Here is a 23,840-nt window from a genome sequence, read left to right as displayed (position 1 = left end):
GGAAAAGGCCAGATCTGGCCATTACCGGCCATTTTCAGTGGTCGTGTGACTGTTGTGACAGATTCCGGCTACCACCGGCGGTGATTGCCAGAATCTGGCAAGTATTGTGGATGGGGGTGTTTCTGTTAGTTTTTAAACTTTTTTCTGGGGGGTATTTATGAGATTAATAAACTTATGGGGTCTAAAAGTAATTAAAAAATAGACTAATATTTTGGAAATAACGTGCCAAACAACATTTGAAGAATAGGATTGAAAATATGGATAAATACAATAAGCAAAACACAACCCAAGATATTTTGTGTAAACTGTTGGCGGTTTTGGTCAATGACTGACCACTTTTACTTTCAACAATTGTATAATTCCCAAGCCAAAATTGTTTACCGTTTGACCAGAACTTCCAATTGTTTGGCCTAAACTGAACTTGAGCCAAACCTTAGGGTTAAGACTAATACACCCTTAGTTTTATTAACAAAACAAAGTTACCCCACAACCACAATTATTGCTGATGAAACTATAGACTTTATAAAACCTTGATAGCAAGCCCCCAGGACCCAGTTGACAAGATATCTTATGACCAAAAGGGCCTGCTAAATTAAAAAACATAATGAGTCCCACATTGAAAAGGAATTAATATAAAGTTAGTGCCCACTCTACTCATTTGATTTTGAAATATGAATCATGTAGCTTTTACAAATGGGATCAATCTCTTCTTTACAAATTTTCAATAATTGCTAAATGCTATTAGGACACATTTTAAGTATGTAAAATTTGGATAAACATTACAAGAGTAAATGACTTTTTTCCCACCCAAGGTTTGCCTTAACAACACTTTCCAAGCCAAATAATTTTTACAACACTTGCTCACCTAAAGTTTATATCTCGTAAATACTCAAAATACACTTCATTTTTTCAACTGACATTCAATGAGTTATCAAAAGTCAGGATAAGATGAGTTTTATAGAGTGAAAGCCGGTGGATTTGATGGTGGTGACCGATTAAATATTTACCGCCAAAATCAACCGAAAATCAAATAAAAACAGGAAACACTAACTTTACGATGGTCGACAATCGACGAGAAATCAAGTGTCAAAGTGAAAGGGTTTTTATAGAGAGGATACTAAATGTTCAAATGGTGATGACGAAGAGAATTTTCATCATCGGAATCGGCTGAAATTGGCTTTAGGTAAAAACAGAATATTAACTTCGGGTGAAAAATTAGTATTCTGAAACTTTTAAGGTGGGAAAGTTTCATTAAGGCAAACCCTAGGTGGAAAAAAATCGTTTACTCAAAACTACAAACGTTCTAGTGTATTTTGAGAAAGCCTTATAACTTTTTTATTGACATATCATTCATTAACATGTATTGAATATCTATTACCTTTTTTTATAAACACCAATCAATTTGGATACAGTATTGATTTCAATCAGGATTTGTACATGTAGTATTAATTGTCTAATACTGGTTTTCTTAATAACATATATATATATATATAATCAACATTTTTTCCTTTATTATATTTGTTTCACAACTAGAAAAGATTATGTGTTTCAAGGAGAAGAACACAAGGGAGCTTCATGGAACTCTCTCATACAATAACATGCTCTTATTGTAACAACAACTTATTTACCAGTTTCAAGTTTTGCAGTGACAACCCTAGAGATATCACAAAGTTTCACCATTATTTGATTGGAACCTGTAAGTGATACATCTTTGACACTTCCACTATTCACACGCTCACAGTCGTTTCCATTTTCCCAGCCAACCTGAGCCATTTCATTTGCATTGGAATAATCATTAGCATCCAAACTTTGAAGTCCTTGTTGTAATGCATAAACTGACCCTGCATAATTTATAGTACAATGATCAAGAACACTCTTGAAATCCAGCCCCGGTTCCCGGCTAAGTAGAGTCTGAATTTGATCCTGTGTGCCCTTAGCCTGAGCGGAGCTTAACTCCAATGCGATTCGAGCCAGTCCCCTGAGGTCGGCGTTGCCTGATCGTTGATCTGCACTGAGAGTTCGAACGCAGAAATCAGAGTCCTGAGTGTCCTGACATACCTGATTCACAAGTTGGGTTGCAGCAAAAGAGGAGTGTTGAAACAAGAGGGGAATGATAACAAGTTGTGAAACAAGAAACAGGAAATGGTGATTTTCAATGGCCATTTTGATTAAGGGATTCAGAAAAGTTGAATAAATTTTATATGATAATAGTGATTGGTGATCATTTCATATATGGTTACAAAATTAATGGCTTCAAATTCGGAAAGTGTTATTGTGTGCGCAATCTGGCACTAGTTAAAACCATTGAAGTTAGATGATCTTGCCGTTTAATGCATAATCCTCGCAATATTATCACATTGTGCAGAGCCAAAGTAGGAATGGCAACTCATATTCTTTTACCAAGTTCCAAATTCAGATTAATTTTAGACATTAGACTCGCAAACTAGATGACTTGGTTATCTCTAAAGAGATATTAGTATATGCATTCGGGATAATAGCTTTTGAATTTGGTAGCAAATATATATTAGTTTGAATAATGTTACGCGTACTCACAATCTTACTAACCTCTTACTATCTTGTGTAAATATAACGGCATAGTATAGGTACCATGCATACCCGTACTATGCCGTTATATTTACATAGAATAGTAAGAGGTTAGTAAAATTGTGAATAAGCATAGTTTTATTGTATTAGTTTTGTTAACAAATTTAAGTAACCTCGCTAATGTTTGGCTACCATCGCGCATGATGTCATGCGTCCTGTCTTCGATGACTAGAGCCTGCCTAGATCGGGAAATCAATGAGTTTCAACTAGTGTTTTAAAACCCGTGAAACCCAGCAAAGTGGCCAGGTCCTAGGTTGACCGGTTTAAACACCGTTGTCCAAAAAATTGAAATCTAACAAAATACCCCTGAAAATCACATGTAAATCCATATAGATTTGAAATCTTGCAAAAACACCCCAAACACCTTCGTCGACATCGACAAATAGGGTATGTTTCCGACAACGACAACACTCCCCATCACCACAAAAACACTCCCCTCAGCCTCCTGACGAAAACTCATCTCACCCCTCCACTATTCGCCTCCCCAATCACCGACAAAGTTAAGAGTTAGATGGGGAGTCTCTGGAAATCTNCCCGGCTAAGTAGAGTCTGAATTTGATCCTGTGTGCCCTTAGCCTGAGCGGAGCTTAACTCCAATGCGATTCGAGCCAGTCCCCTGAGGTCGGCGTTGCCTGATCGTTGATCTGCACTGAGAGTTCGAACGCAGAAATCAGAGTCCTGAGTGTCCTGACATACCTGATTCACAAGTTGGGTTGCAGCAAAAGAGGAGTGTTGAAACAAGAGGGGAATGATAACAAGTTGTGAAACAAGAAACAGGAAATGGTGATTTTCAATGGCCATTTTGATTAAGGGATTCAGAAAAGTTGAATAAATTTTATATGATAATAGTGATTGGTGATCATTTCATATATGGTTACAAAATTAATGGCTTCAAATTCGGAAAGTGTTATTGTGTGCGCAATCTGGCACTAGTTAAAACCATTGAAGTTAGATGATCTTGCCGTTTAATGCATAATCCTCGCAATATTATCACATTGTGCAGAGCCAAAGTAGGAATGGCAACTCATATTCTTTTACCAAGTTCCAAATTCAGATTAATTTTAGACATTAGACTCGCAAACTAGATGACTTGGTTATCTCTAAAGAGATATTAGTATATGCATTCGGGATAATAGCTTTTGAATTTGGTAGCAAATATATATTAGTTTGAATAATGTTACGCGTACTCACAATCTTACTAACCTCTTACTATCTTGTGTAAATATAACGGCATAGTATAGGTACCATGCATACCCGTACTATGCCGTTATATTTACATAGAATAGTAAGAGGTTAGTAAAATTGTGAATAAGCATAGTTTTATTGTATTAGTTTTGTTAACAAATTTAAGTAACCTCGCTAATGTTTGGCTACCATCGCGCATGATGTCATGCGTCCTGTCTTCGATGACTAGAGCCTGCCTAGATCGGGAAATCAATGAGTTTCAACTAGTGTTTTAAAACCCGTGAAACCCAGCAAAGTGGCCAGGTCCTAGGTTGACCGGTTTAAACACCGTTGTCCAAAAAATTGAAATCTAACAAAATACCCCTGAAAATCACATGTAAATCCATATAGATTTGAAATCTTGCAAAAACACCCCAAACACCTTCGTCGACATCGACAAATAGGGTATGTTTCCGACAACGACAACACTCCCCATCACCACAAAAACACTCCCCTCAGCCTCCTGACGAAAACTCATCTCACCCCTCCACTATTCGCCTCCCCAATCACCGACAAAGTTAAGAGTTAGATGGGGAGTCTCTGGAAATCTAAACAGAATTTAGAGCGATATCTTAACAGATCTTTATAGAGTTAGCTCGGCATGGCGAAGTTAAGGAACACAACAGAGAAAGGAATGAATGGAAATCCAATCAAAAGAATAAAGGAAGAGTTACATTGTGAAGAGAAATGAATTGTTATTCTCTATAATATGCACAATTTTCTTACTCATCATAAACATACATGTTGCATCAAAGCAGGTACTGATACAATAAAGAACAAAAACATCAAGACACCTGCGCAATTGACCGAACAAGGGGCAAGGGCACACCTGGAAAATGGTGCGGCTGAAAGCTGTCTATATACACAGTGATGTATGACCAAAGCTTCAGGAATTTTTTTGCCTTACAACAGATTGCTTCGTTGACTACGTTTTTAATTTCTTATCATCTGCAACATTGAAATTCATTCCAAAAGTGGTATGAAGGATGTGTTCATACAATGATAAAATTTGATTCAAAAGCACAAGAGATTACCAACAAGTAAAGGTAAAATTTCATCTAACGCTTACCTTCGGAAGAAGAATCTTCATGTACAAAGAAACTTGCAGCGACTATCAGATAACAAAGAATGAGCATAAGTCCTTTAAAGTAATTAGATGTTCCTTCCTGCAAACAGAACGGCAACCATAAGATGAAAACAAACTCAATATATAACTACACATGTTACCAAAAGTATAAAAACTAATAATTTAGATCTTGGTATAAAAGGTACTAACCTGCAGAAAGAAGGCAACGACTATGACAGTTATGAAAAGAGTTGCTGTCTCAAAAAGTTGAAAGTTCAAGTCCATAGTGCGACCCATTATCCATCCAATAACCACGCAAAACGGAATCTGAGGCAACGACAATAACCCAAAGTTTTTAGACGTACCATTCCAAATGAAGCAAAACTAAAACAAAATGGAAGTAATAAACAACAAAAGGGTAATCCGATCTTTGCAACCTACCCCAAACATGGATATTTGTGTTGATGATCCTATTGCCACTCCCAAAGATATGTCCTGCAGAGAAATTTTACATTAGTACAAGGCATTGTAATAGTATCAAGAATTGCTAGAGCAAGATATGGAGAAACTGCTCACAAGTTTGTCCTTCATGGCAAACATGATAGCACTTGCATGCTCTGCAGCATTCCCTACAATTGGAAGTAATATAACACTAATAAATGAAATTGGAATGCTCCATGCAACCGACGCTCCCTACAAAACAGGAATAACCAGAGAAAGCGTATCAAGGATAGTCTTGGAAACAGACAATTGCAGTTTCACATACTGCAAAAGTAGCTTTGATTGTAAGTATAACCCCTATTAAACTTTCACAGAGAAACACCAATTAACATGAATTTATCAACAGTAAGATCTATTTGCACCAGCTCAATTACATGTAAGGAAAGATACAATCAAGATTTCTAATCAACAAAGGAAAGTATATAGCCAACCAAATGTCACCTGTATAGCATCGACTAGATACTCTGATAAGAAAGATATCCAAGCTGTCATAATTAAAAGCCAAATAATTGATTCCCATTTTGAGATCTCTGGCTCTTCATCACCGCCATCATCATGATCAGCAGCATCCGTGGCCTGATTCTCTTCCTAAGTTCACACCAATTATCACACCACTAATTATTCCAGACAAAACAAGAAAAAGTAAAACTTGTTTGTATTAAAAGTGGTAACCAACCTCAGTGAGAGGGAGATATGGCTCTCGTTGACCTTTTAATTGGAAAACAAGATAGGCAACATATGCCACTAGCATAACACAACTGCTAAACCTTGAAAGAGCCAGCTCTGACCTTCCAAAATGCACCTCAGTATGTGTGTAGTGAAGAACAGCTGGAAAGAGCAGGCCCATGACTGCCATCAATAACAGTCCCGAATTCACAACAGCAGATGCCTGCATGATAACTTGGCTCAGTGATGCAATTCAAAAGCACATGATAGGCCAAAAGGACCAGGATAAGATGCTTCCATATCTACCTTATCAAACCGCTGTTCCTTATTCCGAATAACAAGACCGCCACAAAAGAATGCACATCCAAGCACCAGCAACATATTTGACAAAATTGAGCCTAATAATGAGAGCTGAACGACACGTATCATACCGCTTTTCAGAGCATAAATTGATATAATCAGTTCCGTTGCATTTCCAAATGTAGCATTCAAAAGGCCCCCAACTGTAAAGTCCATTGAATATACTCATAAGTTGGAGCGATAGTGGAACACAGGTAAGCAAAACGCAAGTAATGCATGAGAAAAATGCCTAAATTCAATTTTGCGCATTTGATTTTGATTGAAGTTAGCCACAGAAAGAAGGAAGAAAGACAATGGAAAGGACAGAAAGATTATTTTTTTCTCAACAATTTAGCTAGATACCAATTATTGTAGTTCTAATTAAAAATGGCTGAAAAAGATGAATCCTATATCCACACAAGTTGACTATGTATTCTCAAGCTCAAACTGTCATTATTTCACAAGGAAAGCACTTCATATCTGCCGACCGAAAACTAATAAAAAAATAGTAGATACTCTGATTAACTCAGAAGACAAAAACAACAGTTACAACTGATCAGTTACCCATTAAATCTCTATGAGAATTATACCTGTAGCACCAGTGTAAAAGGCCAGTTGCCTGTATCAAAAAATGAGAAAGCCATATTAGCTACTAAACAAACAAAAACTTTACAAAATAATTGACATAGAGAAATATGAAAGCTTACTCTGTAGCATAACCTAAACGCTCTGCCAAAGGAGTTATACCCAGCAAGCTTAGAAAGAAGACCCATCCCTGAATCCATCTCAACAAATTAACCAAAACATACTTTTGCAACAATAAGCAAACAATCCAATACACAAATATCAACAACTGAACTCACTTTATGACCAGTAAGGTTATGAACCATGATCGCCAAAGGCCCAAAAGGCATAAGCAAATTGAGTTTATTCGAGAAAACAACAGTCTTTATGCTCTTATACACGCCATTCCGCAAATTTTTATTTCCACGAGATGTTGAAGCCAAAGAAATAGGCTCATGTTCACATTCAAGAACAGGTTGTGCCTTTTGAGATTCCGCTTCCGGAGTAAAAAGACTCTCATCCTCAAAGTCACTCACTGATCTATCGTCTAATGAACCCATCTGCTATAACAAAATATATATTGATTACAACCAATAAAAAATACAGTCTCAACAATCCTATCATGGTCATAAAACATTATCATCTAAAAGAAACCGAGTAACAAGCAATGAAGAAACTTACTTCAAGATTGGATTGCGTTCCCTCCAATCTTAACTTAACCTCCATCTCTTCTTATATTAACAGAAAGATAACTTAAACGAATCCATCAATTTGTGCTCATTGTGCAATTTTCTCAATACCAACAAAACATGGTTCTACAAAACTCAAAACATAACAAAAACTAGCATCAGCCACCTACACAAAACACTTCAAAATCAAAACTTTCACATTCAAACCTCACTCAAACAGCATCAAACTAGCCTTCAAACCAAACTAAACTCCCCACAACTAAAATCCCCCATCTGGGTATTTTTAAATAACTCCAAAAATCAGATCTTGCACCAAAAACAACCATAAAAAACCAAAACTTCAAATCAAAACCACTATCAAAATTAGATCTGCGAAAGAACTAACCTCAACATAAGCAGAACTGGGTATCCTACAAAAAAATAAACCAAAAAAAGCAGTTGGTGAGATGACCGTACAAGAATCTTAAGATAAAGTACTTAGAATTCGCCGTCTTCTTCTTCGACAGATTTAAGGGTGTAAACAGAAGTTTACTATGATTAGAAAACCAAAGTACTTCGATTCTAAGACAAGCCAATCTATGTAAGTTTGTGCTGTTTGCATTCGTAGCCGATCTGTGAGTTCGTTTCAACTATTTTAATGATTTTATTTTTGTATTTTTTTATTTATCGGTCTATTTAAAGTGATCTTCGCGGCAGTTTCCTGAATAAGAATTTAGAAAAGTATTTAAAGAGATATTTATTACAAGAAAATAATTTATTACATTTACTAATATTATGACGTAATAAATAAATTTTGGAATACACGTTAAAATTATTCATTATTTATTTGGTATCAAAATATTAAAACTTTATTGCTAAAATTAGACTCTAATGGAAAATTAGTGTGTCCTTTTTTTTTTTTTTTTTTTTTTACAAATTTATCTTTGAATGTTATAAATTTATTGTTGATTTCAATAAAATTAATAATATTTTACTGAAGATCGATATCATTTTTGGGGGGTTTTTATATAAATATCAACCTCTTGAGACATTATAAATCAATCCCAATTTATGGATTTTATAAAATCACTTATAAATATGCATTTTTAATTTAGAAAATTTAAAAAAAAAAATTTAGACAAATGTATTACAAAATTTTTTGTATGTTTCTCCACCTACAATATAAAGGGTGCACTTGATTCATTATTTAGATACTTTTTAGACTAATATTTTGAAAAAATAAAATAAAACTGGATGGTTATTACGATGTAGGATTTAGAAATTAATAAAAATATCCTCCTAGGTTTGTTTATTTACTAAACACCTCTATAATAAAATATTAAAAATTAACAAAAACACCCTCACCCACCCATTAAATACCGATAGCCGGCCACCACCCTGGAGGGTGGCCATAGTCGCTGTATCGGCACACGACTGGCTGGATCTAGCCATTCGTGCGCCGATATGACCAGATCTGGCCGCATTTGGTCGTTAACAACATCAACGATGGCCATATCTTACCCATCGTTGACAACTGGCTACGGCCAGATCTTTGATCGTGGACCTAGCTGGAAAATGTTAGATCAACATACTACCAACCAGATCCAACTGGTAGTGCGCCATTATACTAGATTCCGGCCAGCTTCTGGTGGTAGTGGCCGGAATCTGATAAATGTGGGTTGCTAGGATGTTTTTGTCAATTTCTAAAAAAAAATTAAGTGGTGTTTTGTTAAATTAACAAACCTATGGGGTTTAAATTGAATTGAATAATATTTGACTTTTTTAAAATAAGGAAATAAATGTGTACTTTGGATAGGATAGGAAATAGGGTGGGGAAAAATTGTGTATCAGTTTTTTTTTTTTTTTTAAATTTAATTTCTCTAAAGTATATATTAAAATTAAAATTAATGTGAAGTACTTGGCATGTTTTATTGAAATGGGTAGCTGAAGATATGATTTTTGACGTTAAAAATGTAGAGTTACAGATGTGGAAAGAGACAAAGGAGGCCTGTTTTATTTTATTTTATTTGTTTATTTTTTAATCAAAATATTTTTGCATTGTAATAATGTATTATTATTATATACGAGAAATAATAAATACTGGGTTATTAATAAATTATGTTAATGATTTAATATGAAAGAAAAAAGGCACAATATATATGTGACAACATATAAAACTAATTTGTTATACGATTTCATCCAAGAAGATAAATACTATAAATCACTAATTAATTATTGTAGCTTTTTCATCTTATTAGTAATATAAATAATTTCTTGTCATAAATTTACAGCTCAATCGAATAAGAATATATAAATATATCATTCAAATATATATTATTCCAACACAATTTTCTTTTAAGCATCTTATAGATAATGGAATAATTCAAATATGATGTCTAGAAGCAAAGATAAATTCCACAAGACAAAAAGGCACCATCACTTCTTGAAGATTATAAGTTAGGTATATGGGATTTTCAGCTTTTAGAGATATCCGATTAGTTGGACCGATGTCCAACTTTGAAGGCTTAACCTAAACTTGACTCAGAACTAGAAACATCAAAGAATAAGTCAAATAATTATTTTAAAAGCTTTAATACCGTCCGATCTGAATAAGGTCGTGACAGTAATTAATCTTGAAGTTTAGTGATCAAATAAACTAAGATTTAATTAACGAGAACTCACACAAAGTTGCCGACCGTCACTCACAAGAGAGGACTAAGGCAAAATCTATTAAAATAAGTAGTAATTAGGTTATAAATTATTTGGGGGATAAAATCAATTACAAAGTGGATAATATATATATGAACTTAAATGGTACACATATAAGAGCACCAACAACAAAGGTGGAGAATGACACATAACTTAATTTATATTAATACGAAATTAAATAATATAAAATGCACTTTTCATTGCATATAAATAAAATAAATTATATTAACGAAAGGAAATCTTCTATACATTTTTTTTGTTATCAAATATAACATATGTTATCAGAAAATGTGCATTTTCAACAATCTTATAAAACTACTTGACATACATGCAATGTTTAATACATTTTTTTTTTTATTACCTCTGAGTGATCGAGTGATTCGATAAGGACTATTAGTTGTATTATTCAAAAAATCTTGAATTCGAGTATCTCTTCTCGATTGCTAATAGAGATAGTCACTGGAACTCTTTTTTGGCCGATAATTCTAGAATTCTAAAAAATTCCGAAAGATTAATTAAGATGTGCGTAAAGAAACCTGGACACCACGATCATCGGAAAAAAATTATACAGTAATTGCATTTGATTCATTATTTTGGATAGGATTTTATGAATAATATTAGGTAGTTGAATAAGGGAGTATTACGAGGTAAAATTTAAAAATTTATAAAAAAGCCCCTAAGTTTACTAATTTAATTAAATACCTTAATATATAAAATGACAAAAACACTCCCACCACCCGCAGTGCCAGATGCTGGCCACCACCACCGGAATCTAGCCGAAAAATTGCGTTACGACACAGACAGGTCAGAACTGTGTCATAACGCATCGATATGATATTTTTTGGTCAGATCTACGACCAAATGTGGCCATCGACGGTCGCAAAGGTCCATATTTGGCCGTCAATGACTGTCAAAAATATAGTCATCGTTTTCGGTCAACGATGGTCAAGATTTGGATGTCGTTAACCATCAACGACAGCCATTTCTTTGGCCATCACTAAAGGCCAAATCGGTAAATAACCGACCTGTTCCGATCGTGGTGTAAGCCGTAGGGACAGATTCTAGTTACCACGGTGGTTACTAGAATCTGGTAAGTATGGTGGATGAAGATGTTTTTGCTAATTTTTAAATCTTTTTTTAGGGTATTTAGTGAAATCAATAAACTTTAATTAAAAAAAATAAAAAAATATACTAATATTTATGGAATAATGTGTCAAACAAGATTTGGGAAATAGGATTAGAAATATAGGTAAAAATATTTAACCAAACGCAAGATTTTCTTTATAACTTATGGTACGACGTCAATATCATACTACAATATTGTATTTTATATATATATATATATATATATATAAATTTTGAGTAACCCCAGCAAAAGGCACCATTGGAAAACTTATTCAACTGGAATTAATCTAGCGTATTCAGGAGAGTTAGCATCATGAACTATTTGTTGCAAATGGCCACCAAAATCTCGTCCATGCTCCTCCACTCTCTCACCAATAAACTCTAAACACTTTACAACTTCCCTAGAACTCCATGACAACGCACACAAGCCGGCAAACGCCATAGCCGCGGCCAGAGCGAACCCAGTCAAGGCCCCGACGAGGACAAACGCAGCACATAGCAACAAAGGACTGAAGATCAGCAACAGAGGCGAGGTTACAAAAACGAGGGTTAGTGTTGCCAAGAAACTGAACCCCATGACTCCCAGTAACGGTCCACCAAGTGCTGCACCGGCCACCGTCGCAGAAACCATTTTGGTGGCGGTGGAGGTGTTGGATAAGTGGTGTCGGTTTTGATGATGATGACGACGACGAGTTTGAGTTTGAAACTCCATTGCTGGTTTGGTGATGAAAAAGTTGTATATAGGAAGTAAAAGAGAGGGAGACGTGTTGTTTAGATGAGAGCTGTGATGTACTGATGTTATGCACGTGGCATACTGTTTGCAGTGTGTTGATCAGTTGCTGAGACACGTAGTAGCTATTAGACTGGTCTTGGTTTCCCTGCATTTGATACATTGAGTAATGTTAGGGACACCGAAATTTTATACCAAATGTTTATATAGTAATTAGTCAATGCAATCATGCTAGAGTCTTGTATAAATAAATTATCGTCCAATATTTATAGACGTTGATCTATATTTAATAGACTTATATTCATATTATATAGACGGATGTCTATTTACTTCATCTAAAAAATTTTAAAAGAAAAATAATAGATGCCCGTCCATCTTAAATGGACGGGTGTCTACTTACTATAGAGAGACGTTCATATAAGATGGACGCCCGTCCAAAAAATTTTAAAAGCAACATAATGGGCATCCGTGATTATTGGACATTCGTTCACTTATAATGGACGTCCGTCCATGAGAAAATAACAATAGACTTATGTTCTTATACTTTGGATAGGAGTCCATTTACTATGGACTGACATTCACCTAGAATGAACGCCCGTCCATTGTTTAAAATTAAAAAATAAATAAATAAATAATGGACAGACGTCCATATTCAATGGACAGATAGCCATTTTAGATAGACGTCTGTCTATTGTTTAATTCAAAAAAATTTACACCAACATTTGAGTCTCAATCCAAAAAGTAAATGTCGTTATCTTCATTAAATTTTTGTCAATATTCAAAGTAATTGGGCAAGCTTCGTTAAATTTTTGTCTATATTCAAAGTAACTGGACAAGTGTCATAAGAATATAGTACTAACTCAATTAAGATTCACAATTAACGCATTAAATAAATTTAAAATTTGTTAATATTAAAATATGGATGTCCGTATGGATGGTCATTCTCATAAGAGGATGAGCGTCCATAAACAATTTAGACCAAATTTTTTTAGTTAAAACTATGAATGGACGTCCATTCTAGGTGGACGATTGTCCATATCAAATAGACGGGAGTCCATATTTGATATACGACCATTCATTCATAGAATATTTATTAACGTGATATAAGACTCATCTAATTTAGTAGACACGTCATTCGATGTAAAAATTCAATACAAAACGTAGTTACCCGTAACATTTTTCATTATTGTAGTGAGATAGTTCAACTGCTTTACTGAACCCTAAACCCTATTAATAGTATTAGTTTCACATGTCGGTAAATCCTGGAAGATCTGAGAAAGGTCAAGTAAAAGTTAGACCCTGATCCATGTTCATCACGTTGCCATCAACATACTAACTTTGACTTTTAACAATTTCCCAAGAAAGTATTCTCACCATAAAATTCTTCACTGGACCAAAATGAAGGCGGGATTTTCTAGTAGCTATTAGATTGGTCTTCGTTCCCCTGCATTTGATAAATAGTCATATGCAACATCGATAGAGATTGAATATTGTTTTTTTCTTTTATCGGGTATTTGAACCCGTACACACTTTGACTAATCTCTGAGTCTATTAAATATTTTACAAGCTTAATGAGTCAGAAAAACAATCTATTAAATACTCTACAAACCCAATGAATCAAGTAAGTCGTCTATGTGGTAGATGATTATTTGTAAGACTAAAACACAAGACCTCTCGACAATCTAATGTCTGGTCATCGACCACAAGCCAAATAGTTGGAGATTGAATATTGTTGTAGTGAGATAGTTTAACTATTGCATTCAACCCTAAACCCTATTAATTGTATTAGACAATTAGTTTCACATGTCACGAAATCCTGGAAGATATGAGAAACGTCAAGTAAAAGTTAGACCCTGAACCATGTTCATCATGTTGCCATCAACAGTACAAACTTTGACTTTTAACAATTTCCCCAGAAAGTATCCTCACCATGAAGTTCTTCACTAGACCAAAATGAAGGCAGGATTTTCTGTTACACCAAAATGACGGCAGGATTTTCTGTTACCTTTTATTGCAAGGGAAATGGGTGGTTGAAGCTATTACTTGGCTAAGTCATAGAGCCTCAAATGTCAATTACCATTCAAATTACAAAGAATAGGGATGAGTTTTCCCAGTACAAGAAACACAACAAAAGCTTTTTGCTTTTCAATAGTGCATCGGATTAAATTCCAATTTGAAAAATGGAGGTCAAAATATATTATGAGTATCCAATAATCAATGTTGTTGCTACTTATAAGTTCTGAACTTATAACTGAAGCTATCAGAATGATTTTGCGACTTGAGGGAGAGATTTAAGAAGAGACGCTGAAGGCCTTCGTACAGTGTGATTGAGCAAGATCATAAAGGTCAGAAGAGTCAAAGCTCCAGCCTGATGTGCAGAGCCGAGTGAAACAGGGACATATGAGAGAAGCGTTGAAATCCCTAAGGTCACCTGCAATGATTCCAACAACACATTTAACAAACAGAAATAAGCATGTCCTGGTTTAATTTAGAATAAAAAGTCTCTGCTTGTGAAATAATAGAATCACGAAGGCATTTGATAAACAAGTGTAAAGAGAGACTGAACAATCACCTGAAGAGCAGCCATGCCAAATGTGGTTCCAATCAAAGATTTGACAGCAGGATGTATATCCAGCTTTCTTGTTGACAACCATAAAGCACTAATTGCAAATAAGGAGGTTGTGGCAAGGATACGGTGGTCAAGCTGTACATATTAAAAATGAATAGTGTTGTTCATCATAATCAAAGTGGTAGTGATGAAAATTTTCATCTTATGTTCAGGGTGATCATCTACGAAATTTTCAATATCTAAAAAGCAAGTCTAGTATCTCAAAATTTACGATTATATAAACATGTATTAAAGTGATTTCTTGTATAAGCATATTGCAGTATTTAATAAAGGCACATTTCTTCTTTAAAGGCCGGCTTTGAACAATTTATGTAATAAATTGAGTTGACAGTTTCTCCAGGCAAAAAACTAAAGAAGATGACAAGCAGCACTAAAATGAATTTTTTTTCCTTCATGTAGATGTTTATGCGGCAAGTAGAGGTTTTAAGTGAGATACTCTTCCCTTTTTTTCCCCCTCCCAAATGTAATTTTAGTTCAATTCCCATTTCTGCCAAATCAACTCAGCCTCAGCAAATAGCAATTGATACAAATATCAACAAAGTCAAGAAATTCAATTGCTAAAAAATAATATGAAATCTTAGCAAAAAGAATTACCTGAACAGTAGATGTATTTTCAAAGAAGTTGCGAATAAGTGGCTTCATATCAAGCACGTCATCAGGAATCCATGTATCCCCCATCTTTGGAAAAGTATTAAAAGCATGGCCCTGGAAAATGATCACAGAAGCATAATTTTCAGTTGTTTCTAAGCAGGAAATTTATGCTATTTACTAGGTTCATAAAAAAGACCAGAAAAAAAAGACAACCGATTATAGTAACATACAGCATCATTTCCTGCAACAAAAGCTCCTGAGACAGCTGTGATGCCTACGATGATGCTCACAGGAAGGGCAAGTTTTTTCACTTTTGCTGCCCCATGAACCCAAGCAACTGATTCTGCAGGTGGTTCAGGCATAACAACAGAAAGAGCAGTCCAAAAGAGGCCACTGTAGATGACAAACGCAGAAGTAAGATGGGCTGCAAGACGGTAAGGGCTCACTCTAGGCTGAGAATATTCAGAGGGTGGCTCCTACAAAAGACAATATTCAAGGTTTAAAATACTTCTGAAAAACCAGAATGTAAACTTAAAAGGAAAAGAAATCGTAGGGTAGATAAAGGAAGAACAAATAGAACAGCTTCTCACCTCCAAACCACTTTTAACCATCCACCACCCAATTAGTCCCTGACCAGCACCAAGGGCAAAAAGAGTAGACAGTCTCAGTCCAAGTCGTAAGGTAATATATCCCTTACGAAGAAAATATGAAAATGGCAGAGCAAAAATGATACCCAATCCCCTTCCCCACATACGGTGCACATATTCCATCCAATAAATAAATTTGAAATCTTCAATACTCATCCCTTTGTTTACACTGCCAGAGGTCAAAAAACAAGCAACATCACTAAATTTTACACAGTAATTCCTCCAATCTACAATGTAGTAACTTCAACGGTGTCAAACTCATCCCATGGAACAAATGCAACAAACATATGATATATACCAAAGAAAACACAGCCAAAATTAAAATGCTTACAAAGGTATCTTGTTCAATGAGTAACTACAATGGATTATGTAACTTTAAAACATTTAGCAGTTCCTACAGGAGTTATAACAGAAACTAAATTTTAATTTCTAACCACAAGCTCGCAGAGAATTCAAATGCTTACAAAAATCCAAAATGTACTATACTTGACACTTACCGCTTATATTCAGGTGACTGCTTATATTTCTCAAACTCCTGCAACCATTCCTCATCTGATAGAGGAGGGAGGCCACCAGTGAATTTCCAGTCAGTCATTGAAAGACCAGATCGTGTTAGTCGAGTGATGCCACCAAGCACCACCATACTAAACACCCAAGCAGCAGAGCCAAAAAGCCATATCCCAACCATTTTCTGAGCTCGAGGACCTCCAGTTACAAGTAGCTTCAATCCCTCCTTGGCTTCAACGCCCACAGCTGCAGCAGTGGACATGCTCCTCGTAGATGGCACATAATTACCCTAAGACCAACAATATAATTTCCTTATAATCCCATTTTACATATTAACTCTACATCAAATCAACCAACTGATCATATAAAGCATGTAAATGAGCAACTTTTACAATGTCAATCTAGCCCTAAGATAACAGATGAACATTACTCCCTTAAAAATACCCACAAATTGGAAAGATGAAATCTTTTTAACATGATCAAAGAAACAAGGCAAAAATAGAGAAACCCAAAAAGCAAAATTTGAATCTTGGTACGAAAATGAAGAATGCAAAGGGAGAACCTTAAAGAGAGATCTGAAGCCATAAAGGGAACTCCTTGCAAGTGTAGATGATGATGGTGAAGAAGAGAGAGCAGCTCTAAACGAGCTCGTTTCTTTTAGGTTGGATACGATGGTATTTAGAGAAGCTTTGTTTCTCTTAAGAATTGATAAGATTCCTCTGCTTTGAAACATTATGATGATGACGACGAGGAAGACGATGGCCCTTCTCTGTTGATACTCGGGGTTTAGTGAGGTTTATTCAATTTGAGAAGAAGGTATTTCAGCGACATAAACATTAAACGAACAGCGCTTTACCTACCAATCATATCTTCAACATGTAAAACTGAAGTTTATGGTATTTAATTAAATAATTTGTATTTACTGAAATCATATAAATACATGAATATTGAATAAACAAGAATTAAATAAATCATCTCCGAAACAGGTAAGTGGATGATAAGATAAAGATTAAGTTCAATTTTCTTTGATTTGATTGTCAATAAAAAATATAAAGATTTATAATCGTTAACTTTAGAACCTTAAAAAATTAGTCATCAGATTGATTGTCAATAGAAATGATAAAATTTATCTCTTCGTTAACTTTAGAACCCTGTCTCCAAACATCCCCTATCAAAAAATTTTGCAATTGGGGTACGGATTTTCGGTTTAGGGTAGTATGCATCCAAGCAGGTGAGAAATCACCCGTTTAACCGAGTATGCTACCACATCAAAATTAATTGAAGCATATCAAATTAAAACAATTTCAACTGTAACCAACATTAAGATTTTATCCTTCCTTGAATAATGATTACAGTTGTTATTCTACAAACAACTACGAGGAACACTATGAACTTATGTGCTAAAGCCATTTCATGATGAAAGAACAGGAAGCTTGCAGAGAAACAAATGCTATCTTCGCTCTCCTTAATGTGTGTTTGTGTTTTAAGTCCTCATAGCTCAATGGTTATGTTCCAAGATACACATTCTCCTTTGGAATCTCAAAGAGAGAGTGACCAGACCACTTGTTCATCATACCAAACTGAACTTCCTCTGCATCGACCCTATTCTCTGTGGTCGCGACGATGAGTATGCTCCAAACAGGCCACATCCGCGAACTTTCATGCCAACTGTTGCACTTCCCTCGGATCATATTTCAACTCCTTAATGGCTCCACCGGAGTTGAAAATCTTGATTAGTCCAATGGGTGCGAATGTAGTTCCAGTCGACAATCCTTCACAGGAACCACCGTGAAAAATTCATATTCTCGCGACTGCAGTGTGATTGGCATTGATGCATTCTTTGGAAGATACACTACCTCTCCTGTAATTTGTTTGCAGCAGAACAAATTTATTAGGAAACTAACTGATTAGAATGTATCAAAGTAAAGAGTAAGCAAAAAATACCACCAAGATGGGAATATAAGACTGCATCGCCTGTCCATTCAGCACCAGCAACTGGGTAGATAATCAACATCTTTGCTCTAATATATCCTGATACAGTGCCAGGTTGTTCATCGTGGATAAGGTTCTTCTTTCCAACCCTACACATCCAGCCCTTGGCAGTTGAAGACCCCCATGACCCGGTGAAATCATTCAGGTTCCATATCTTTAAAAGACTGCAAGTTAAAGAGAAGTTGCATAAATATACTTCAGTGATGAACCAACTCATCCCAAAACCAGTAATTGTATATTTAATCCTTTATTTGTTACCTTTTCCATCTCTAGTAGGATCAGAGAAGAAGCCATCCTAGTCGGCTTCCTGGAAGTTTGGTCTCAATATGGAAACATCAGGAAGTACAAGTTCTTCAGTAGATTAAGTCATGTTGTCCAGGCTGTCACTGCAAACATAGATGTCAATAAGTAAACATTCATACGACTTAAGGCAAGCAAGAATCAGTATATAAATCCACATTCAGAAATGTACCTGACATAAATGGCACATCCTCCTACCGCACGAGAGCTCCATGGTATTCAGCCATTGGGTGTAGGCTCTGTCATAAGATCATTTCAAGATTATCATCCATAGACTAAACAAATCAAGCTTAAAACTCGAGGCAGTCCCACCAATAATCAAATCAAAATCAAAACTTGTTAGCTTACATGAAACATATCCCAATCGGGCTGCATAAATTCACCAGGAAAATTGTTGTAGGCCACGATGCAATGGAATTGTGTGAGATGCTGGATCTCTTGGAAAGAAATCATCTGATGCCCTTATAACAGCTGTTCGCTTGACACTGCATACATAAATTAGAGTTCATTATAAATCCTTTACCTTAATAATTTCGCCGAGAAACTAGTGCCATAAATATAACTTACCTGTACAAACCATCAGTGTTGTGACTCATACAAGAAATAATATCATTGTTGCGGAAGTTTCTGGCGATAGATGCCTCGAGTGCTTGATGGTTTTTCGAGCAAGTTTCACTCTTCCACCATGGCCTGCTCAAGGGTTTCAAGTATTCTGAACATCAACTTTGACACCATCAATTCCAGCTGATGCCAGATACGAGTGAAGTTCATTATAGAAATTGAAAACTTTTTGGATTCACAGGCCGAGCATTTTTGTGATGCTGTTCAAAGCGTCACAAGGCTCATTACACTGAACCCCGGGAGACGAAATAGGGTACGCATCTCGGATTCAAGTGTTCCATTTCGGTAACTCCGGGTCTAACACCTCCCCAGTAGCCTGTGATTGCTGCACACATAAACATACTTCAAATCATGTTATCTTTTTCAGAGACAATGTGGCGCAGTCCTAAGCTGGGTCCTACTATCTGACCCTCCTTGCCGTCTTTCTGAAATTTGTGATTCTCTTTATTTGTGTCAACCTGTTCGCGAAGTGAAGGCAAACAGCACAATTTTAAAGACTGTTAACTAATGAAATAGAAGTGATAATATTAACGATCCTAAATTTGTTTTTGGGCTTACTTGGCAGTGTTATCGTATGAATTCCAAACCAGCGGGATCCATTGCAAACGGATTGCCACCCATCGTCGATTATAACAAACTTTGGAGGAATTCCACTCTCAAGCTGCAAAAATCAATAGTTCCCAAATTAAATACGCTTGAACTACAATTTTAAGAAGCATCTGTGATCCATATCGGCAAGATCAATACCACTCTAGTCCTTGCTTACACCCTCTGAGGTGACATCGGTGTAGAAGGCGTCCAAGTGCACACCCAAACACAGTTCAAACTGTCTGGCATCTGAACACAAAGAACCATGATATTAAACACTATGCAAATGGATGATGCCAAAACTATAAATCTGAAACAGAATATATATTACCTCTTTCTCTCCGATGGGAAAAATGTTTGAAGGTGTCCTCAACAGTCTGTTATCAATCAAAACACCACTTTGTCAATATTTAATCCTCTGACACAATGCATAATTGTCAGTAAATTTCAAGAGTTAAAACCTACTTCACTGCATTTGTAATGACATCAAACGGGTCGGATCCGGCAGCCACAAAACCAAATGACTTCCGTCAAATCCATCAACAGCAGGATCCCTACAATACACAAGAAATTCCCTAAACTCAGAAACAAGAAAACAAAATGAGCTAACAATCAAAATCAAATTAAGATGAACGATCACGTAAATACCACTCTCCAAACAAATCTCCAACTCGTTTTGTTCATTCCCTTGAAGCACAGCCCTGAAATCTCCTTCAAGAATGGGCAGAACACGGTGTACAACGCCGAGTTTTGGTCTCCGATTTCAATCCATTGTCGAAGTGAGACCCCTCTCGTGCTTCCCACTCATAAAACTGAGTCTCAAACGGAATATCTGGCACAATTTCCCATTCTCTGAGTCATCCACCACATTTTGAACCGAAACGCACACATGAACGCAATCCCCTGCAAAACCATAAAGACTCATAAGTTCTGCATCAAAATTTGACCCTTTCCTCCATCACAAAATCCAAATTTAACACAAAACAATCAAACTTACCAAAAAAAAAAAAAAAAAAAAAAAAAAAAAAAAAAAACGTACTCAAGTTTCCCAACGGGGAAGACTCGGCGGCTGCCAATCTGATCAGAAACAACACCAATAAAGGCTCCATCGACCAATGCACCACCGGTGGCCTGAGTTACAACAATGTTTTCTTTAACATTTGTCAAAACAGAGCTCCCCTTTACCGTCAACCTCCCCTCGCTCACACTAATGCCAGCCCCCACAGTCATTTTGCCACCAAAAACACTGTAAACAAACACGCAATGCGTTGAGGGCAGCGAAGAGTGTCGAGGAATTGATTGAAATCTGAGGCCGGCCTGAGGGGGGTATTTATGGAGACGAAAATGAAGTCGAGAGTTAACAATTTCAGGAGTCGGAAATGCAGTAAATTGCAAAGAAGGGATTCCTCGTTTTGCGTGAATTAAATATCTAACAATATGGCGGGAATCAACTGATTATTTCGTTGTTAGTCTTTACTTATATAACTTTTTATCCTCAGTAATCTCGCATGTGAACTCACCTAACAAGTGACATGATTGAATCACGGCCGTCTGTGACTAGACTGGGCCCCTTCCAGTCATTTTTGTCGGCCACCAGCCTCCATATAAAGTTAACAAAGTTTGAAAAAAAATTCAGTAAAACGGACGCAGTTTAATCCCGATGCATTGCATAAAAGAGTACATCTGTACACGTGTTTTGTATGTTCGCTGATCTGGATTCCAGGTTTAGGGTTTAAGGTTAATAATTTTTTACGTGATAATTTATAATTAATCAATTAATAAATAAATCTCATTTAATTATATTGTATCTCATTTATTTATTTGTGAGTTAACTAATTATAAATTGTTATATTAAACGTAAATGGACATAATATTATTGATAATAAACAGTTTGACTAGTATAATGTGAACTTTTCAATTTTCATCAAATTTATTTATTGCAGGAGCATCATGTTTGATGTGTAGGCGAAATACTGGATTAAATCTCGAGAAAATATCTTCATTTTGAAGCTAAACAAAGCAAAGCGGCTTTCCAAAAATGCATGAAAAGCGTCCGATCATGCTGATCATCATTACCTGATAAAATCTGATGGTTCGAGATACGCAACAGCCACGTGAGCTCGGTTACATGACATCACAAAATGTGTGAATTGTGATGTGTGATTATCGCTTTTTTATTTGCGAAGCAGGCAAAGATATAATTAGTTACATTTTTACCCTTATCTATGGCTTACCAAACTTCTTTTATTAATTATCTCTGGATAGTTTGACGGTTCATTTGAAACTGTGTATTGCTCAAAAGATCATAAGTTTGAATTCTCATGACTACTAATAAAGGATAATGATTAGAGGTTCACCTGCTCATTAACTTCAAGACCCTGAAAGATTAATCAAAATACGCGTAAACTGATCTGAATATCCCTAAATACCACCAAAAAAAAAAAAAAATCGCATGTTAACTTTGCCATCTCGGTTTGAAAATTGCAAGTGCCACTATAGGGGTAAAAATGTAATTTGCATTTAAAAGATATGAAGACGTGGATGTGACATGGAAATGGATTAAAATAGGTGTAGCCAAGTCAGATTTTGCAAAGGAAACAGCTCAGATTATAGTTGGCAATTATATCATGTTAGTTTAAAGACAAAATCAATTGAAATTTAATATTTGATTAATGCATACAAACCAACTCATTAAATTCCAACCAAAACTTGTTCCACCATGCTTTATTTGATTGGGGTGTAATTTAATTAAATGCCATTTCAATAATTTATTATTGTTTAGTTTAATAATGTGAATGAATAGTTAATTTCAAGAATTTTTTTATTGAATTACACATTTATATGTCGACCAATAAGAATAAACAAACTTATACCAACTAAACAAATATCATTTATTTTTAGTTTGGCCATTTGTCACGGGTCTAGAGTTTTGATGAAAGTTCATGTGACACCCCAAATATCATACTTAAGAGAGGGTACACCTACACATATACCCTTGATCGGCTTGAGGTCTACTGATTTTATCATGTCATGGACTCATCAAGGAAATGGATCTGATGTAGTAATGAACAGTGATAAATAGTGTCATATGAATAGTGATAAATAGTGTCAACGATATCAGAATGCGACGAATTTTGGCGTGGTTCTCTGAAACAGTCTGATAAGTTAGGCTTGTGATATGAGTTTTGTCATTTTTTTAGCCTTTCGGAACCGTTTAGATGAGTTTTTAGGCCTTTTTTTATGTTTTTAGGGGTGTGTTTCCAAACTTCTAGAGTTTTTGGGTTCCTTGAACCTTTGAATGTTTTGGGACCTCTTTGATAGTTTGTTTAATGTTCTTTTTCTTTGTTTTTTGATTAGGGCAAACTATAAAAAGACTATTATAGCCATAATAGGACAGTTTTTTTTTATTATTTTTATTAATAAAAGTTCAAGAACCTTTTTGTGATTGCTTATTCAATCTAATATTCGAACTTGATACATTCAGTGGTGGTTTTTTCGTATCCATTATTTCTTAATTGTTCAGTCATCTTATTAGTTCTACATCATGTTCCAGCTCCCGACTAGTTTGTGTAGGGATAGTCTAATCTCTTCTTCATCATCGACTATAAAAAACGACTCTTGCACTTTCCTTTCACATAACATCTCTCTCATTAAGAGTTTTATGAAGAAGCATTGTCAATGTGTTGGGAGGGTTTGTTTTTTAGCTTCGCACAACTATTTTTCATGTAGAACGTATCTACTTGTTTAAGAAACTCAAAGCTTATACGAA

The 23,840-nt window shown here is 35.5% G+C and overlaps 4 protein-coding genes and 1 pseudogene across 7 annotated transcripts; all 5 read right to left on the bottom strand.

Annotated features, from left to right (window-relative positions):
* Nucleotides 1-1,512: 1,512 nt before the first annotated feature.
* Nucleotides 1,513-2,549, bottom strand: LOC116147021 (pectinesterase inhibitor-like). Its single transcript, XM_031432453.1, has 2 exons — nt 1,860-2,549; nt 1,513-1,764 (listed from the first exon to the last, which is right to left on the bottom strand). Exons 1-2 carry the CDS (start codon nt 2,161-2,163, stop codon nt 1,736-1,738), a joined length of 333 nt encoding a protein of 110 aa, XP_031288313.1. The 5' UTR covers nt 2,164-2,549; the 3' UTR covers nt 1,513-1,735.
* A 2,181-nt stretch (nt 2,550-4,730) lies between these two features.
* Nucleotides 4,731-8,253, bottom strand: LOC116104869 (vacuolar cation/proton exchanger 5-like). Of its 4 annotated transcripts, none has more exons than XM_031391303.1 (13): nt 8,039-8,253; nt 7,646-7,779; nt 7,264-7,527; nt 7,108-7,175; nt 6,991-7,019; nt 6,368-6,564; nt 6,072-6,284; nt 5,837-5,983; nt 5,471-5,587; nt 5,336-5,389; nt 5,105-5,221; nt 4,898-4,994; nt 4,731-4,776 (listed from the first exon to the last, which is right to left on the bottom strand). In XM_031391303.1, the coding sequence occupies exons 2-13, from the start codon at nt 7,688-7,690 to the stop codon at nt 4,754-4,756; spliced, it is 1,371 nt and encodes a 456-aa protein (XP_031247163.1). In that variant the 5' UTR covers nt 7,691-7,779; nt 8,039-8,253; the 3' UTR covers nt 4,731-4,753. The 4 variants fall into 4 exon arrangements, with proteins under 4 accessions (XP_031247163.1, XP_031247171.1, XP_031247187.1 ...); XM_031391311.1 differs by having other exon boundaries at nt 7,264-7,524; XM_031391327.1 differs by lacking the exon at nt 7,646-7,779.
* A 3,481-nt stretch (nt 8,254-11,734) lies between these two features.
* LOC116104859 (oleosin 5-like) lies at nt 11,735-12,178 on the bottom strand. The gene has a single exon (XM_031391293.1). It carries the CDS (start codon nt 12,176-12,178, stop codon nt 11,735-11,737), a length of 444 nt encoding a protein of 147 aa, XP_031247153.1.
* Nucleotides 12,179-14,251: 2,073 nt separating this feature from the next.
* On the bottom strand, nt 14,252-17,347 carry LOC116104894 (cytochrome c oxidase assembly protein COX15-like). The gene is made up of 7 exons (XM_031391336.1): nt 17,133-17,347; nt 16,561-16,859; nt 16,007-16,232; nt 15,647-15,892; nt 15,420-15,530; nt 14,769-14,900; nt 14,252-14,627 (listed from the first exon to the last, which is right to left on the bottom strand). Exons 1-7 carry the CDS (start codon nt 17,301-17,303, stop codon nt 14,457-14,459), a joined length of 1,356 nt encoding a protein of 451 aa, XP_031247196.1. The 5' UTR covers nt 17,304-17,347; the 3' UTR covers nt 14,252-14,456.
* A 714-nt stretch (nt 17,348-18,061) lies between these two features.
* LOC116104834 lies at nt 18,062-21,508 on the bottom strand (annotated as a pseudogene).
* Nucleotides 21,509-23,840: the final 2,332 nt, after the last annotated feature.

The sequence above is a fragment of the Pistacia vera genome, unplaced genomic scaffold (genome assembly GCF_008641045.1).
Source record: "Pistacia vera cultivar Batoury unplaced genomic scaffold, PisVer_v2 Contig1156, whole genome shotgun sequence".
Taxonomy (NCBI): domain Eukaryota; kingdom Viridiplantae; phylum Streptophyta; class Magnoliopsida; order Sapindales; family Anacardiaceae; genus Pistacia; species Pistacia vera.
The sequence above is the reverse complement of the archived record's forward strand: the minus strand, read 5'-3'. Positions and strand labels throughout refer to the sequence as shown.

Bases quoted from the DNA above. Each gene is read 5' to 3' on its own strand.
- LOC116104869 (XM_031391303.1), bottom strand. From the start codon at position 7,690: ATGGAGGTTAAGTTAAGATTGGAGGGAACGCAATCCAATCTTGAA. The intron at 5,222-5,335 runs GTAGGTTGCAAA...TCGTTGCCTCAG, and splicing joins CACAAATATCCATGTTTGGG to ATTCCGTTTTGCGTGGTTAT. The intron at 4,777-4,897 runs GTAAGCGTTAGA...TCAATGTTGCAG, and splicing joins TGAAGATTCTTCTTCCGAAG to ATGATAAGAAATTAAAAACG.
- LOC116104894 (XM_031391336.1), bottom strand. From the start codon at position 17,303: ATGTTTCAAAGCAGAGGAATCTTATCAATTCTTAAGAGAAACAAAGCT. The intron at 15,531-15,646 runs GTATGTTACTAT...ATCATTTTCCAG, and splicing joins TTGTTGCAGGAAATGATGCT to GGCCATGCTTTTAATACTTT. The intron at 14,901-15,419 runs GTAATTCTTTTT...TAATATGTACAG, and splicing joins AAAATACATCTACTGTTCAG to CTTGACCACCGTATCCTTGC.
- LOC116104859 (XM_031391293.1), bottom strand. From the start codon at position 12,178: ATGGAGTTTCAAACTCAAACTCGTCGTCGTCATCATCATCAAAACCGA.
- LOC116147021 (XM_031432453.1), bottom strand. From the start codon at position 2,163: ATGGCCATTGAAAATCACCATTTCCTGTTTCTTGTTTCACAACTTGTT. The intron at 1,765-1,859 runs GTACTATAAATT...GAAATGGCTCAG, and splicing joins CAAGAGTGTTCTTGATCATT to GTTGGCTGGGAAAATGGAAA.